The sequence below is a fragment of the Ranitomeya imitator genome, chromosome 5 (genome assembly GCF_032444005.1).
Source record: "Ranitomeya imitator isolate aRanImi1 chromosome 5, aRanImi1.pri, whole genome shotgun sequence".
Classification (NCBI taxonomy): Eukaryota; Metazoa; Chordata; class Amphibia; order Anura; family Dendrobatidae; genus Ranitomeya; species Ranitomeya imitator.
In genome coordinates this window covers 578740573-578757543 of record NC_091286.1, presented here as the reverse complement: position 1 = coordinate 578757543, position 16971 = coordinate 578740573, and the positions used below count along the sequence as shown (strand labels likewise).

General features: G+C 43.3%; 1 protein-coding gene across 1 annotated transcript in view; it reads left to right on the top strand.

The window, feature by feature from the left end:
* PID1 (phosphotyrosine interaction domain containing 1) overlaps window positions 1–16971 on the top strand; it is a 71542-nt gene that overhangs the window by 26983 nt on the left and 27588 nt on the right. Inside the window, exon 2 of the mRNA XM_069727848.1 lies at window positions 746–892. Coding sequence (XP_069583949.1) covers window positions 746–892 — 147 coding nt within the window. The remainder of the gene's footprint in view (window positions 1–745; window positions 893–16971) is intronic.

Here is a 16971-nt window from a genome sequence, read left to right as displayed (position 1 = left end):
ACGCTGACAATGGGTATTTCCACAGCAGACTAAACCTTTATCTCCTCCGTCTAAAACACAGAATAATATTTGCTCACTTTGTCTTCAGACCAGAAGCTTTTAATGGTAGAGATCAAACAGAAAAGCCGTTGTTGGAGTAATGGATTGCACCTTGGATATATACACAATTGCATGCTACTTTCTGTATTGGGACCAGATGACGGGTTTACTATACGGTGCTTACATTAGCGGGGTGAGGTACAGTACATGCTGTTCTAAGCAATTTTTATAGATTTTTACATCTGTTGTGCAAAATGCTAGGAGCAAGGACATTATAAAGTGGGGCTCTCTAGGACTTTGGAGGTGAATTGCTCAATCCTAAAGTTGTCAAGTTCCGAAATGATTAGTTTAAAAAAAAAAAAAAAAAAGCATTTTTCATCAGTGTTGGCTCAGGAATAAATGGTTACATTGTAATAGTTCGTCTTAGCCGTCTATGGTAAGTCTGAGGTTCGGTATTACCGGAGTTGTTTTTGTGCAGTATACCAAATGTGCTTCTTACGGCTCCCTATGAATAGACCCCTTTGCTTGCATAAGAAAAGCCACATGTTGCTGTTTATTTGCTCCCTGCATTGATCATCACATCATGTAATAAGACCTTTTGAAGGGCTCCATTGTTTACTTAAGAAGATTGTTCAGGACTTCCTTTTCTCAGTTGTTTTGCCCCTAATCTGTGCCTTGTGTTAACTCCTTCTCTTTCTCGTCCTAGCACTTCCAGACCATGATAAAGTCCAAGCTGAACGTGTTAACCCTTCGTAAGGAGCCACTCCCTGCAGTAATCTTCCACGAGCCAGAAGCAATTGAACTCTGTACCACGACTCCGCTCATGAAGCCCCGGCCGCAAGCCGGATGCAAGGTATCGAGCTATTAACCCGCAAACGTCTTTGCCCATTACTGACAGATGGCTGATGCGCGGGTCTTCAGGTCTGACGGGATTCTCCATCTGTAGGAATGGATTCTAGACCCATTTGATTGTTTCTTCATGTTTTTCTTATGGCTTTTATTTATATAGAAAACTAGGCACCACCCAATCACAAGTAGGTGACGCAAAGCAAATTCATATGTCGGACTAGGAAACAAGATTAAGCTTTTTTGTGAAACTTTATACAAAACGTATAAGTTAGGCAGCACCCGATTCCGAGTGGTCTCAACTATCGTGGATATCAGATCTATCGTCCTCTAGTCTACGGTATATAATGCAGAAATATAACACATATATGGTAACAATTATGGATATAAATGATCACTCAGGTCATTGCTAGAAAATGAAGGGATTATACACGATTATAACATGGCTGCTGTCCCTGTCCATGGGTTGTTGCTGGTATTGCTGCACTGCTCAGTCGAATTGAATGAAGCTGACATGCCTCACACAACCCTCAGTCTTAGTGGATATGTTACCCGATTTCACAATACAATCGGCATACATTGGTAAATATATCCTAGACCTGACTGGGCTGGTGTACTTACTTTAAGCAATCATGTCTGACTGGCTATATTATCTTGCATGCTGCAGCTGTCAGTCAAGCTGGGTGGACGGAGACTGGATACATTGCACTCATAAAATGCTCATCTTAATATCCGGATTATACAGCCATTCTGTTATGAATATTCAAAGTAAGTACACCAGTCTTATCAGGTGTAAAAGATCTATTATGTTTTGTGAAATCTTGTGACAGATCTTCTGTAAACTAACTGTCAGCACAGTATGACTGTTCATACCAAGCACTGGCACTCGATGCATCTTTTAATTACACCTTCCCACCTGCTTTTTTTCTCCTCCATCTCCTCCCCTTCTTCTTTGGCTTCATAGAGCCAGGGCATAGATGGACGGAACACAAGCCGGTGGGAAGGTGTATATAAATGATTGGCCCGCCGTGATGCACCGGGAGCCTGTGCTTGGTTTGAACAGTCTTCTGTACTGATGGTCCTTTTACATCAATCAGACATGTTGGCTTTCAGTACGGCCGATCTCGGACATAAGCGATGTCATTGGATTTTTACATATCGTGCATATATGGCCAACTTTATTGGCCGATCCTTTGGTGGGTCATCTCTAACCCCAAACATGAACTTTTATCATTTTTACTCTTTTGAAAAATGCCTGGTGATTTGTATATCCAACCGTTTGGAAATACTCATATGCGGTATGCCCTTCATAGTAACGAAAAATGAGAAAATGTAGATGTTCAGCGACTATATAGAGTGACCATTGAGCGTGGGTCGTAACTTACCCTTTGAAGCATTCATTTGATCCATGTGATGTAGCAGCACCTATAATACTTCAGGGTGCGTTTGATCTGACCAGATTGGGATGGGCAGCTCATTTTCTGCTTGGTTGCTTGGTCTATAAACTGGGATAGCACATATATACGAAAAGCGGCTTAAAAAGCCTTAGCCAGCTCACCAACCAGACCAGCAGTAATGGAGCACGAGAGTCCGTCTTGATCCAAACGTCCAGCAGCAGCAAATCCAACAGAAAATAGATACTCCTGCTCCGATTAAAAACTTGAAATCTTTAATAATCCAAATGGTTAAAATAGATAATCCTTACATGTGGTGGACCAGACAGGTGTTTGTAATAAATAAGGCTACGCGTTTCGACCTGAATCGGTCTTACTCATGCCTGTGTTACATTGCAAGTGAAAGCTATACATATAGTGTTCCTAGACAGAAGGTTCCGCCCTCTCCACATCACATGATCTCTAGTGAAAGGTCCTACAAGGTCCTACAAACACATATGTGATATACAATTTAAAACAATAACACTAAACAATTAGCAATAGTAGTATAATAATTCGTTTCTTTTGTTTAACCCTGATGGAAATCGAGTGTTGAGATTAAAAATCCAGAACGCCTCTCTTGTGAGTAGACGTCTTTTTATGTCTCGTCCTCGATTAGGCGGATAGATTTTTTTATATGCCATGCACTTTAAAGGATGAAGTATCACCATTATGCATCGTACGAAAATGTTTTGCAGCCATTGATATATTTCTATTAGTCATATTACACATATTGACATCTTTCAGGTGCTCTGTAATGCGAGTTTTAATTTGCTCGATGTGCAGCCCACATAGGATTTCTGACATGTAGTGCACTCTATTTCATAGACTACATTTTTTGTATGACAATTTATAAAGCTATTTATATTATAGCTTTTAGATTTATCAGAGTTCCAGAATTTATTTCCCAGCTGCGCATGAATACAAGTGCTGCACGCTGACGTCACCGCTGTGCTCTGCTTTATGGCCGGCCAGCGCTGACACAGTGCAGGGAAGCAAAACGCCGGGGGACGCGACAGAATGTAAGTATGTAGTGTTTGTTTTTTTTACATTTACACTGGTAACCAGGGTAAACATCGGGTTACTAAGCACGGCCCTGCGCTTAGTAACCCGATGTTTACCCTGGTTACCAGTGAAGACATCGCTGAATCAGCGTCACACACGCCGATTCAGCAATGTCTGCGGGAGATCCAGCGACCAAATAAAGTTCTGGCCTTTCTGCTCCGACCAACGATGTCACAGCAGGATCCTGATCGCTGCTGCCTGTCAAACACAACGATATCGCTATCCCGGACGCTGCAACGTCACGGATCGCTAGCGATATCGTTAAGTTGTTCAGTGTGAAGGTACCTTAAGTCTTGGCCCTTCCTGGTCCCTTCTGATAACTGTTGCATCATGTCTTGTAGATCTTGAAGATATTTCTTTTCTTTGACATTTTCTAATTTCACAAAGTTTCGGAGAAACGGCAAGAACCAGTATGAGAAATATTACATCTCCCATCATGGTGGTTAGCTCCACAGTTTATCAATCGCCATTTCCAGTATTGCTGCTCCGCGTCACAGAAATCACATATCACCAGAGTAAATGGGGATTCTTCTATGTTCACATGTCCAGTGAGAATCCATTACTGGATCCAGTAAGCAACAAAACGGATCTGTTACAAATGAAAGTAAAACAGATGGATGAGCAACAGATCTTTTTCTTAGACATCAATGTTTACAAAACAGATCCAGCAGAGATCAGTTATGTAAAAACACGGACTAAAAAGTTTTGTTTGCACAACTTTTTTTGCCAATCGATTGCTGCTGGATGCGGTCTAACGGATCATTACAAGACATGTGAACACCGCCTGACCTCCAGGGTCATCGTGTCCAACCCTCTGGTTAATGCAGGATTCACTAACCATCTCGGACAGTTGTCTGTCCAGCCTCTGTTTGAAGACCTCCATTGAAGGAGAACTCGCCACCAACATACTTGCCTGTATGGTAAAAATTTCAGCTATTGCCTTCTGCATTTTTGAGCGCCAAGGAAGTGCTCTATGGATTTTTATATACTGTCTGGATGTTCTAAAAATAAAAAAGCTTTGATTATCTTCAGTCCAGGCTCTAAAATCCTCTGTATTCAACCAACATAGGAGGTTGCTAATTGCTGTACATTTTTGGTTTTCCATGCCAGCCATTCATATGAACCGACCTGTGGCGCTAAACACAGGCAGGCCAGGCTATACGATGTGTACCGAATGATCTGTAATAGATTCTTCAGCGCACATAGGTTGCCATTGTTCTCGACAGCGTGGGTGCTGATTGCACCAGATGATGAGCTGCCGAGAATGTGGATTTGTAAGGAATCGTAAAAATCACTTTACCCTGTAAACAAGTGATCTCTCACTCATCGGGCGATCCGCAGCCTGTTTGCACAGCAAGATTCGAATGAAACGAGTGTTCATAGGAAAGATCATTCACGATAATCTTTCAAAGTGAATTCACCTTACGTCCATCACATCTAGAGCTAGCTATCAGCTCTAAATAATACGGGGTTCTTAAAGAGGACCTGTCACCAAGTTTTCCATTTCGAACTAAGTACAAGATGCAATATTGGCTGCAGAGCAGAATAAAACTTTGTGTGTATGATATATATATATATATATACACACAATACAGACCAAAAGTTTGGACACATCTCATTTAAAGATTTTTCTGTATTTTCATGACTATGAAAATTGTACATTCACACTGAAGGCAACAAAACTATGAATTAACACATGTGGAATTATATACATAACAAAAAAGTGTGAAACAACTGAAATTATGTCTTATATTGTAGGTTCTTCAAATTGGCCACCTTTTGCTTTGATGGCTGCTTTGCACACTCTTGGCATTCTCTTGATGAACTTCAAGAGGTAGTCACCAGGAATGGTCTTCCAACAATCTTGAAGGAGTTCCCAGAGATGCTTAGCACTTCTTGGCCCTTTTGCCTTCACTTTGCGGTCCAGCTCACCCCAAGCCATCTCGATTGAGTTCAGGTCTGGTGACTGTGGAGGGCAGGTCATCTGGCGTAGCTCCCCATCACTCTCTTTCTTGGTCAAATAGCCCTGACACAGCCTGGAGGTGTGTTTGGGGTCATTGTCCTGTTGAAAAATAAATGATGGTCCAACTAAATGCAAACTGGATGGAATAGCATGCCGCTGCAAGATGCTGTGGTAGCCATGCTGGTTCAGTATGCCTTCAATCTATATATATATATATATATATATATATATATATATATATATATATATATATATATATATATATAATTGTCTAAGGGGTACGCCTATACAGCGTCAATAGTAAAAAGATCTAATGTTAAAAATAATAAAAAAACAAAAAAACCTGCTATACTCACCCTCCGTAGTCCGACGATGCGCTCGCGGCTGCTGACATCTTCCATTACCAGAGATGCTTTGCGAATTTACCCAGAGGACTTAGCGGTCTTGCGAGACCGCTAAGTCATCTGGGTAATTTCGCAGTGCATCCTGGGAACGGAAGATGGCGGCAGCCGCACGCATAGGGACAGCTTTGCTGGATTCCAGGGGATGAGTATATAACTATTTTTTGTTTTAATTATCTTTTTTTTAACACGGATATGTGCCCACACTGCTATATACTACGTGGGCTGCGTTATATACAGTGTGGCTGCTATATACTACGTGGGCAGTATATATATATATATATATATAATTATATACTTAACAAAAAAGTGTGAAACAACTGAGAATATGTCTTATATTCTAGGTTCTTCAAAGTAGCCACCTTTTGCTTTGATGACTGCTTTGCACACTCTTGGCATTCTCTTGATGAGCATCAAGAGGTAGTCACCGGAAATGGTTTTCACTTCACAGGTGTGCCCTATCAGGTTTAATAAGTGGGATTTCTTGCCTTATAAATGGGGTTGGGACCATCAGTTGTGTTGTGCAGAAGTCTGGTGGATACACAGCTGATAGTCCTACTGAATAGACTGCTGCTTTTTTCTTCCCATAATACAAATTCTAACAAAGTAAAGAAAAACTAGTGGCCATCATTACTTTAAGAAATGTAGGTCAGTCAGTCTGAAAAATTGGGCAAACTTTGAAAGTGTCCCCAAGTGCAGTTGCAAAAACCATCAAGCGCTATAAAGAAACTGGCTCACATGAGGACCGCCCCAGGAAAGGAAGACCAAGAGTCACCTCTGCTTCTGAGGATAAGTTTATCCGAGTCACCAGCCTCAGAAATCGCAGGTTAGCAGCAGCTCAGATTAGAGACCAGGTCAATGCCACACATCTCTAGCAGCAGACACATATCTACAACAACTGTTAAGAGGAGACTTTGTGCAGCAGGCCTTCATGGTAAAATAGCTGCTAGGAAACCACTGCTAAGGACAGGCATCAAGCAGAAGAGACTTGTTTGGGCTAAAGAACACAAGGAATGGACATTAGACCAGTGGAAATCTGTGCTTTGGTCTGATGAGTCCAAATTTGAGATCTTTGGTTCCAACCACCGTGTCTTTGTGTGACGCAGAAAAGGTGAACGGATGGACTCTACATGTCTGGTTCCCACCGTGAAGCATGGAGGAGGAGGTGTGATGGTGTGGGGGTGCTTTGCTGGTGACACTGTTGGGGATTTATTCAAAACTAGATGGTGGCCCGATTCTAACGCATCGGGTATTCTAGAATATACCTGTCCACGTAGTATATTGCCCAGCCCACGTAGTATATTGCCCAGCCCACGTAGTATATTGCCCAGCCCACGTAGTATATTGCCCAGCCCACGTAGTATATTGCCCAGCCACGTAGTATATTGCCCAGCCCATGTAGTATATTGCCCAGCCACGTAGTATATTGCCCAGCCACGTAGTATATTGCCCAGCCACGTAGTATATTGCCCAGCCACGTAGTATATTGCCCAGCCACGTAGTATATTGCCCAGCCACGTAGTATATTGCCCAGCCATGTAGTATACAGCACAGAGCCAGGTAGTGTATTGCCCAGCTACGTAGTATATTGCACAGCGACGTAGTATACAGCACATACACATAGTATATTGCCCAGTCACGTAGTATACAGCACAGAGCCACGTAGTATACAGCACAGAGTCACGTATTATACAGCACAGAGCCACGTAGTATACAGCACAGAGTCACGTATTATACAGCACAGAGCCACGTGCTGTATACTGCGTGGCTCTGTGCTGTATACTATGTGACTGGGCAATATACTACGTATAATACAAATGTAGGCTAACAGAGGATAACTTCCTGTTGTACACCAATGCAGATATGTATACAACTTGTGTCCTCTTCCTATATATGCCTAAATGGACATAAGGCTGGCAACTGGGTAAATACTATCATTTTACCGTACCCTGACAGCTTGGTTACTGGTCCCATAAATACATAAATAAATCATAATTACCTGAATCACCCGTGCTATATCACCTGACGTCCTCTTACCCCCACGCGCATTTCTCCACCAGCTTCTTCCGGGGGCGTAATTTTGCTTTTTTTTTTTGTTGTTGTTGTTCTAAATGTATTTTTAAATAAGTTATTTTTTATCTGAATATGGGATCTCTTCTTATTTCCACAAATATAATGTAAGGTGGAAGTGGTGTGATATACCTTTTAACTAGATGTCCGCCAACCCAGTCTGATGTGTTTTCTGCTTCTCCAGATTTCCACCCCATCATGCTTGATTGTCAGCTCTTCAGTGCCCCTACTGTCCACCTCTGCTGAATCTCTTCCCCATGTAATCTGATTAGGAGCTCCTCAGTGTCCATCCTCCCTGCTGAGATCTCACACTGCTTAGTGCAAGCTGCAGCTGTCAGTCAGGCTGGGTGGGCAGAGACTGAATACAGTAGGACTCATGAGTTCAACTGCTTATTAGCTGGAGTCCTAAAATACTCATAATATTAGGACTATACAGCCATGCTGACATGGATTCTCAAAGCAAACACACCCGTCTCATCCGGTCAAAAGGATCTTTTTGATAACATACACAGCTTGTTATGAAATCTGATGACCGATCTGCTGTAAGCAGTGGACCTCCTCTGCAACTTACGAATGCCCAGAAATGGCATATGCTGAGGTTGCCTTAAAGGGGATGTCGACTTCAGGACAGCAGGCACACGACTCAACACTGTCACGTCACCCTCCAGGAACAGCGGTGCCGACATTGCCGGTGCAGCCCCATTGCTGGAGGTGAGGATTCATTGGTTTATTTGAAATGGGGTCCTGAATAGATTACGCTGGGAATGGTTAATAGGTGACAACCCCTTTTAATAAAACCTGCCATATCCTCCTAATCTAGGGCAAGTACATAATTGTTAATCCCCCTCCTTACACACTCCCAGCCACAATAAAGCAAAGCCCAGTCTCTAAATGTCATACACTACTAGTGAATCCCTCACATTTTTGAGGTTCTTTAACAAAACAGTAAATGTTTTTATTTCTCATGCCGTATGTGCCGGCGTGCTCCCCCAGCTGTGTCTCTGGGATGTCGGATCTAGGACCGTTCCTTTGCTTGGCAGCTTATGGAAGACTCGGGACTCAGATCCATTGATTTGTATCCAGCTGATGAACTTGGGGATAGAATGCATGATGCGGGGATAGAATGCATGATGAGGAGATGGAGAGCATGGTGTGGGGATGGGGAGCAAAGTGCGGGGAGGATGGAAAGCGTGCTGCGGGGAGGGTGGAAAGCGTGCTGTGGGGAGGGTGGAAAGCGTGCTGTGGGGAGGGTGGAAAGCATGATGCGGGGAGGGTGGAAAGCATGATGCGATACATAACTCCTTTTCCTCCAACAGTTGATGCTAGATTCTGAATAGATCTTTTTTACATGATTACATTACAGCAGGAATCGTTAGGTATCAGCAATCTTTAGAAAAAAACTGTGCAGTGGCCTCAATCTGGATGATCACGGACAGATTCTAGAGAGCGATGGGGGGTCTCGATACCCGGACGTCTAATGGAAATTGTGCAAATTTTACTTTAAGCCTGAATTTTGTTTGATTTGGCCTCAGATGAGTTTTCCTTCTGGTGTTGCAATTCAACAATGTCCCGTACCCAAAAACAACAGCAATTTCCTTACTGACACGTTGCTAGTGCTGAATCAGTAAGTCATGCCATCTGTGCCATAAGTTATTGAAATATGTGGGAAACCAGGGTAAACTGCGTCCTACAATAACACCGCTAGTCACTGTTGTAGGAGAAGTAAAATCTTCTTTGTATCTGTATAGAAATAATTTATTTTTTGCAGGAAAAGGCCCAACATAAGACAAGACGCGGCTCACTAATGGCTTCTAGCAGTTGACCACTACATCCTCAGTTGTGTTAGGGACAAGACTTTGTGGCACTTACTAATATATCAGTGTTCTAGGTTGTGTTGCTGGGCTTCGTCTTGCCAAGGTGTATGACCTGTGGCACTGTCTTCCACAATCTCACCTACGTAGCAGCGATTGTCAGTTCATCACCCAGTTTATTTTACTAACTTGTATAGCGCCGTCATATTCCACACTGCTTTCCAGACATTATCATCACAATCGTGGATTTTGCTCTGAAATTCAATTTGTGGAGAAGTCATTCTCATGGAATTTGATATTCATTATTATTCTCTGGGGTCTGGAGAGACCCCAGAGCATAATAAAATGTAATATTTCAAAATGGTAAAAAATCCTAATACTCACCGCTCTTGCCTATCCGCTCCTCACCATCACCCATCCAGTCCTTGTCTTATCTTCTGATCCCTACCACTTGTCCTGAAATCCCTTTAAACGAGTGAAAACTCACCCCGCCATGACGTTCCGACATGCGCCGTGACTAAGCAAGGACCAGTCCTAGCTCAGTGGGAGTGCCGCTGAACCTAGAAGGTGTGTTGAGGAGCTGATGGTGAGGAGTGGAGGGAAGCGGGAGAGCTGAGTGGTAAGGCGAGGATAATTTTTCTTTGATAGCTTTTTGATGTCCCTTTTATTGTTGAGAAAAATGGTGGACGATCGCTGTCATTATGCTGCTGGACTGATTCAACAAAACTATTTCAGAAGTGTCAAAGTTTGAGCAACACAAAGTTCTTTGCAAATGATGCGACTTACTGCATTTTCCTGACCGTTTTAGGCAGCTCCTCCAAAATGTAGCCAGGCGGGATGGACGTGGCTATGCCTTCCCGTCAGAGTCCTCAATAGAGGCGGCATTCCTTATGCCACATGTGTTACTCCAGTCCATGATGGGAGTAACCTTTCTGGCGAGGCGCGCTCCACTGATGAGATGCGCTAAATTCATTAAATGGTGTGCGCCTCTAAATGAATTTTGCCTGCCCCGCATTAAGACTCGCGCATGAAACACCAGTCTTAATGAATCGGGGCCGTAGTGTCTTTTGATTTTGTACACAAACAACTGGCTGTGTTTCTACCACAGGATTGCTGCTTCATCTGCAGACATGGCCGTTGTGGTCATGGAGGAAAGGCTGATTTATGTTCCAGAGGTAAAGAATCCTCTAACATAAGGACTTCACTTTCAGCAGTTAGGATTTCCTAGAAAACCTTTGTTTATGGGTTTTGGTTTTTATTTTTTGCAGAGTGTGGTCTGCAGAAATGTTATATTCGACATAGATCAGCATCCAGTAAGTCCGCTTATTACACAACAGCAGGTCAGCATATGTGTGTATTGTGCAAAATGATCATTTATCGACATAACCAGAAACCTCAAGAGGAAGCAGAAGACATGTATCTTACCATTTACTACTCCCTCCCGATGCCCTTTGCACCATGATGCCATCACAAGCCTTCAGCTCTCTTAAAGGGATCTGTCAGTAGGATCAACCCTCCTAAGTCATCTATATGGCCATGTAGGTCCTAGGAAGATGAATAAAATGATACCTTGATATCGGTGATCCGATATCTTATTCCAGAGAAATCCACGTTTTTTCTTATATGTAAATGATTTGTCCCAGGCTATGGGACGGACATAGATCTGAAGGAGGACCTGCCTCCAGAGATTGTTAAAAATGATAGGTGGCGTTACCAGTGAGACATATAACACCGGACAGTAGAACTGCACTTTATCTAATAACAAACACGTTAGCAGCTGCAGCTCTCATAGCTCTGCTGGATTGCAACACTGTTCCAACACTGGCTGCCTGTGAGATGGAAGCTGACAAGAACCCGGAGATGTGTCAGAAAGGCACAAAATAATGGTGGAATTGCTTTATTTAATATTTTTCCTCAATGAGTTAATAAAGTTATGTTATGTATGCTTGAAAATGATGCCACCGATAACTGCAACGCCTCTCAAAAAAACAAGCCCTCACACAGCTATGGAACGTGGCAATGGTAAAGGGAACCTGGCAACTGTTACATGCCGGCCGATCCTCTGCGACCAAGCCGCCTGGGAGACTAGTTAGCCAGGCAGGTCCCCGGGGGCTACTGCCGCTGACTGAAAGGTTTCTTCCTACAAATGCATGCAAAGGAGAGATCTGTTCTTCATTAGCAGGGGGCGGGGAGAAGCCGCCGGGGACCCACCTGTCTTGCTAGTCTCTTGTGTGGGTCACTGCACGGTGGCTTCTAAATTATGGTATTCTCTGAAAGGCTGTGACCTTTTAGAGTTAACTTGGATGACAGAATCTACGGAATTATGACCCCAAGAGAATTGGGCTGATTATGCAAATGACACATGGATCAAACTCTGATCAGAGTGTCAGCGTAGTGTGATCTGATTGTCTCGGATGACCGAATCTGAGAGCACTGTGAGGAGAAGATGGAGAACAAGACTTCTCCATCTTCTCCTTCACTTCTGATCATGCACAGTGGGCCAACTAGTTTGGGGACACTAACGCACCATCAACTAGCCAAAGCCCTCATTTACATATCATATACGGATTTTAGAAATACTTCTAAAGATCTGTTTGTGTGTAACGTAATAAAGGGACTGTTAGGCAGGGAATTTTGCTACAGTTGAAACTAGAACTTAACATACAATATATACATACATACATACATACATACATACATACATACATAAAAAGCCTTTAAACAATTATGCACTGCCCATATGATGATGTCATGTGTTTGGAAGCTTCTGATGGATGTTGCAAAAAAAAAAAAACCTGAGTTAGAGACATCACCTGTGGATGTATTCTAATGCACAACTGAAACACACTGCTTCTTTGTGTAGCGTCATGGGAAAATCTAAAGAAATTAGCCAGGATATCCGGAAAATAACTGTGGACTTGCACAAGTCTTGCTCATCCTTGGGTACAATTTCAAGATACCTGAAGGTGCCTCGTTCATCTGTACAAACAAGATGAGAATGTCCAGCCATCATACCGCTCAGGAAGGAGATGGGTTCTGTGTCCCAGAGATGAACGTGCTTTGGTCCGACATGTGCATATCAATCCAAGGACAAAAACAAAAGAGCTTGTGAAGATGATGACGGAAGCTGGCAAGATTGTATCAATATCCACAGTGAAACGATTACTGTATCAAGATGGGCTGAAAGACCACTCTGCCAGGAAGAAGCTATTACGCCCAAAGAAACACAAAAAAGCCAGATTAATATTTGCAAAAACACAAAGGAACAAAGACCTTAATTTTTGGAGAAATGTCCTGTGGTCTGATGAAACTAAAATTGAACTCTTTGGGCATAATGACCATCATTACGTTTGGTGGAAAAAGGGAGAAGGTTGGAAGCTTAAGAACACTGTCACAACTGTGAAACACAGGGGTGGCAGTATCGTGTTGTGGGGTTGTTTTGCTGCACGAGGGACTGATTCACTTCGCAAAATAGATGGCATCATGAGAAGATTATGTGGCAATACTGAAGCAACAACTCAAGACATCAGCCAGGAAGTTAAAGGGAACCGGTCACCCTGTTTTTTGAGATTGAGATATGAATACTGTTAAATAGGGCCTGCGCTGTGCGTTACTATAGTGTATGTAGTGTACCCTGATTCCCCACCTATGCTGAGAAATACATTACCAAAGTCGCCGTTTTCGCCTGTCAATCAGGCTGGTCAGGTCGGGTGGGCGTGGTGACATCGCTCTTTTCTTCCCCAGCTTTCCGTTGGTGGCGTAGTGGTGTGCGCATGTCCAAGTTCCGAATTCCCTGCGCGCACGTGAAGACACAGCGCGCGATCTGCGCTGTCATCCCTTTCATCGGTGGGGGCGGCCATCTTCCTGGGGCCGCGCGTGCGCAGATAGCGTGCTCTGCTGCACGGGGCTTCAGGAAAATGGCCGCGGGATGCCGCGCGTGCGCAGAAGAGATCGCGGCGGCCATTTTCCCAAAGCCGAGATGCAAACTCGGCTTTGGGAAAATGGCCGCCGCGATCTCTTGTGCGCACGCGCGGCATCCCGCGGCCATTTTCCTGAAGCCCCGTGCAGCAGAGCATTCTATCTGCGCACTCGCGGCCCCAGGAAGATGGCCGCCCCCACCGATGAAAGGGATGACAGCGCAGATCGCGCGCTGCTTGTTCACGTGCCCACAGTGGATTAGTCACTTCAACATGCGCACACCACTACGCCACCAACGTAAAGCTGAGGAAGAAACAGCGCTGTGAACACGCCCACCCGACCTGACCAGCCTGATTGACAGGCAAAAACGGCGACTTTGGTAATGTATTTCTCAGCATAGGTGGGGAATCGGGGTACACTACATACACTATAGTAACGCACAGCGCAGGCCCTATTTAACAGTATTTATATCTCAATCTCAAAAAACGGGGTGACAGGTTCCCTTTAAAGCTTGGGTGGAAATGGGTCTTCCAAACGAACAATGACCCGAAGCATACTGCCAAAATGGTAATAAAGTGGCTTAAGAATAACAAAGTCAATATTTTGGAGTGGCCATCACAAAGCACTGATCTCAGTCCTATTGAAAATTTGTGGGCAAAGTTGAAAAGGCCGGTGTGAGCAAGGCGACCTACAAACCTGCATCAGTTACACCAGTTTTGTCTGGCGAAACGGGCCCAAATTCTGACCAACTATTGTGAGAAACTTGTGGAAGGAAATCCCATACGTTTGACCCAAGTCACTCAGTTTAAGGGTAATGGTACCAAATACTAATGAAATGTATGTAAACTTTTGACTTTGCAGTAAGTAATAAAAATACCTTAAAACATTCTCTTTCATTACTCTGGCATTTGGCAAATATTAATAACTAGATTGTGGCCCGATTCTAACGCATCGGGTATTCTAGAATATGCATGTCACCGTAGTATATGGACAATGATGATTCCAGAATTCTCGGCAGATTGTGCCCGTCGCTGATTGGTCGATGCAACCTTTATGACATCATCGTCGCCATGGCAACCATTATGACATCTACGTCGATACTGTGCCCGTCGCTGAATCAGAAACGTGGGATTTCTACGTCCTTTATGACCTCATCGTCGCTGTGCCCGTTGCTGATTGGTCGAGGCCTGGCGGCCTCGTCCAATCAGAGACGCGGGATGTCTACGTCCTTTATGACATCATCGTCGCTGTGCCCGTTGCTGATTGGTCGAGGCCTGGCGGCCTCGACCAATCAGAGACGCGGGATTTCTACGTCGATGCTGTGCCCGTTGCTGATTGGTCGAGGCCTGGCGGCCTCGACCAATCAGAGACGTGGGATTTCCAAGACAGACAGACAGACGGAAAAACCCTTAGACAATTATATATATAGATTATGGTAATCCTAATTGGCCTAAATGGGAAAGGTTTATTCTGATCTCATGTCAGATATTGAGAAGAACATGCAGATGTGTTTTTTTTATATGGTGTGTGCAGACACAACTGCTGGTGGTTCTGGGGGCACGGGGGACCTGACAGGTTCCCATTAAGAGGCCAGTGATTGAGTGTACAGCCCCATCATTCGGTATTCGATGGTTGATTTTTACAGCTTGGTGCTCAGACCTTTTTTGATTATGAGCCCCCTATCTGTGTATTGATGTTTCCAAGGGGATTATAGGCCGAAGTTCTAACATCTATGTTATAACTATCTGACTTTTTTACGCCAATGTTGGTGGCTAGAACGTAATTGTCTGACCTTCTGAAGTGGTAAACACGGCATATTTCACGTGTGACGATGGAGGAGTTTACATACTTGGCTATCTGCAATGAGGCTTGCGTCACTTCACTATTCTAAACATTGGAGATTTATAGTTCAGCGCTTGTTTGCAGAAGTATATTTTAGTTCTTTAGCTTTCTCTGTTACTTTTATGGTTTTGGTGTAAATAGGAGAAATGATGAAAATCGTAACTACAGGTTAGCCGTTACTGGCGGATTACTGCTTCTCACGGAAGCAACCCATGGCGGCACTCACTGTTTATGGAACCATACAGACTTTGTGTGCCGACCTACTCATGTGCACATGGCGTCTCTGAGGTTATACGGAGCCCGAAGTGGGAATTGGACAGAGCCACCACTCTAGTGAGCGCCATAGAAATGTTTTATCTACAGTTCAAGGCTTCTTCAAGTTCTTTTCAGAACCTGTTTATTTTCCTGCCGTCGACACTACTTTTAGTGTCATTTCCCATGAAAAAAGACCATTATGAAGCATCTGTTCTAAGACTCAAACTTTACATATGTCTGTTCCGTTTTAGAAACAAATGGAATACCGGTAAGTGATCTGTTGTATCAGCTTTGTAGATGGCATTGAGGGGTCCCATTGACTATTATGAGGTCCGTTTGGTTTCCTGGACCCCTAGAAGCATTAGTTTAACACAAAACTACAGTCGTCCACTTCGTTTTCCTCGCCCCCCCTGCACACCGCCTTCATGTACTGAATAATGCAACAAAGGACTGATATATATATATATATATATATATATATATATATATATATATATATATATATATTTTTTTTTTTTTAGGAAACGGTGAGTGCCGCACTTCTTTTTGTTTGAAATTAAGTTAAGTATAGTGGGGGGGGGTTTTCTCTTTCAAATAATTGTTTTTTTTCTTAGGAAATGTTTTTTTTTCCGGAGATGCACAGTATTATGTGCAGCAAAATTCAAAGCAAATGGGGTTTGTTGAAAATTTTGAATTTTGATTTTCCTAATAAACTCAATGGGGAAAAAGCTCAACCTGAATATGGACATGCTGCAGAGTTAGAATTTGCACCAGAGGTCACTACTATCTGTACATATATTTATGTATTTCTGGTGATAAACTTTGTCAACTGCTTCGTGACCATATGATGTAAATTTTCATCACAGGAGTAGAGGGAGCATGGAACGGCTCAGGAGCTGAGCCTGCACTGATACAAAGTCAGGATTTGCCTGTATCAGCAGCAAACAGAGCAAGTTCTGATTGCTCCTGTTTAACCATTTAAATGCCGCTGTTAATCACCGACAGCATCATTTCAATTGTATGGCTGTGTTTTATTTTTTTCACCTTACTTGGATTTTTTTCCTTTTTTTCAGTGCATTAGATGATAAAATGCATAGTGTCATTGAAAAATACATCTCATCGTGGAATAGCCAGCCCTCCTATGGCTATGTCAATGGCAAAGTAGAGTCTCGGCTCTTGGAAGTGCAAAAACAGGGCAAAAAAATGAAAAATGCTATTATAATATATTGTTGACTTTTCAGAGGGGGGATAACCCTTTTTTGGGAATTAGAAATACCTAGCAAATCAGAGGTGTCAAGAAAGCTGAGCACTCGCTGGTGGTGTACGGA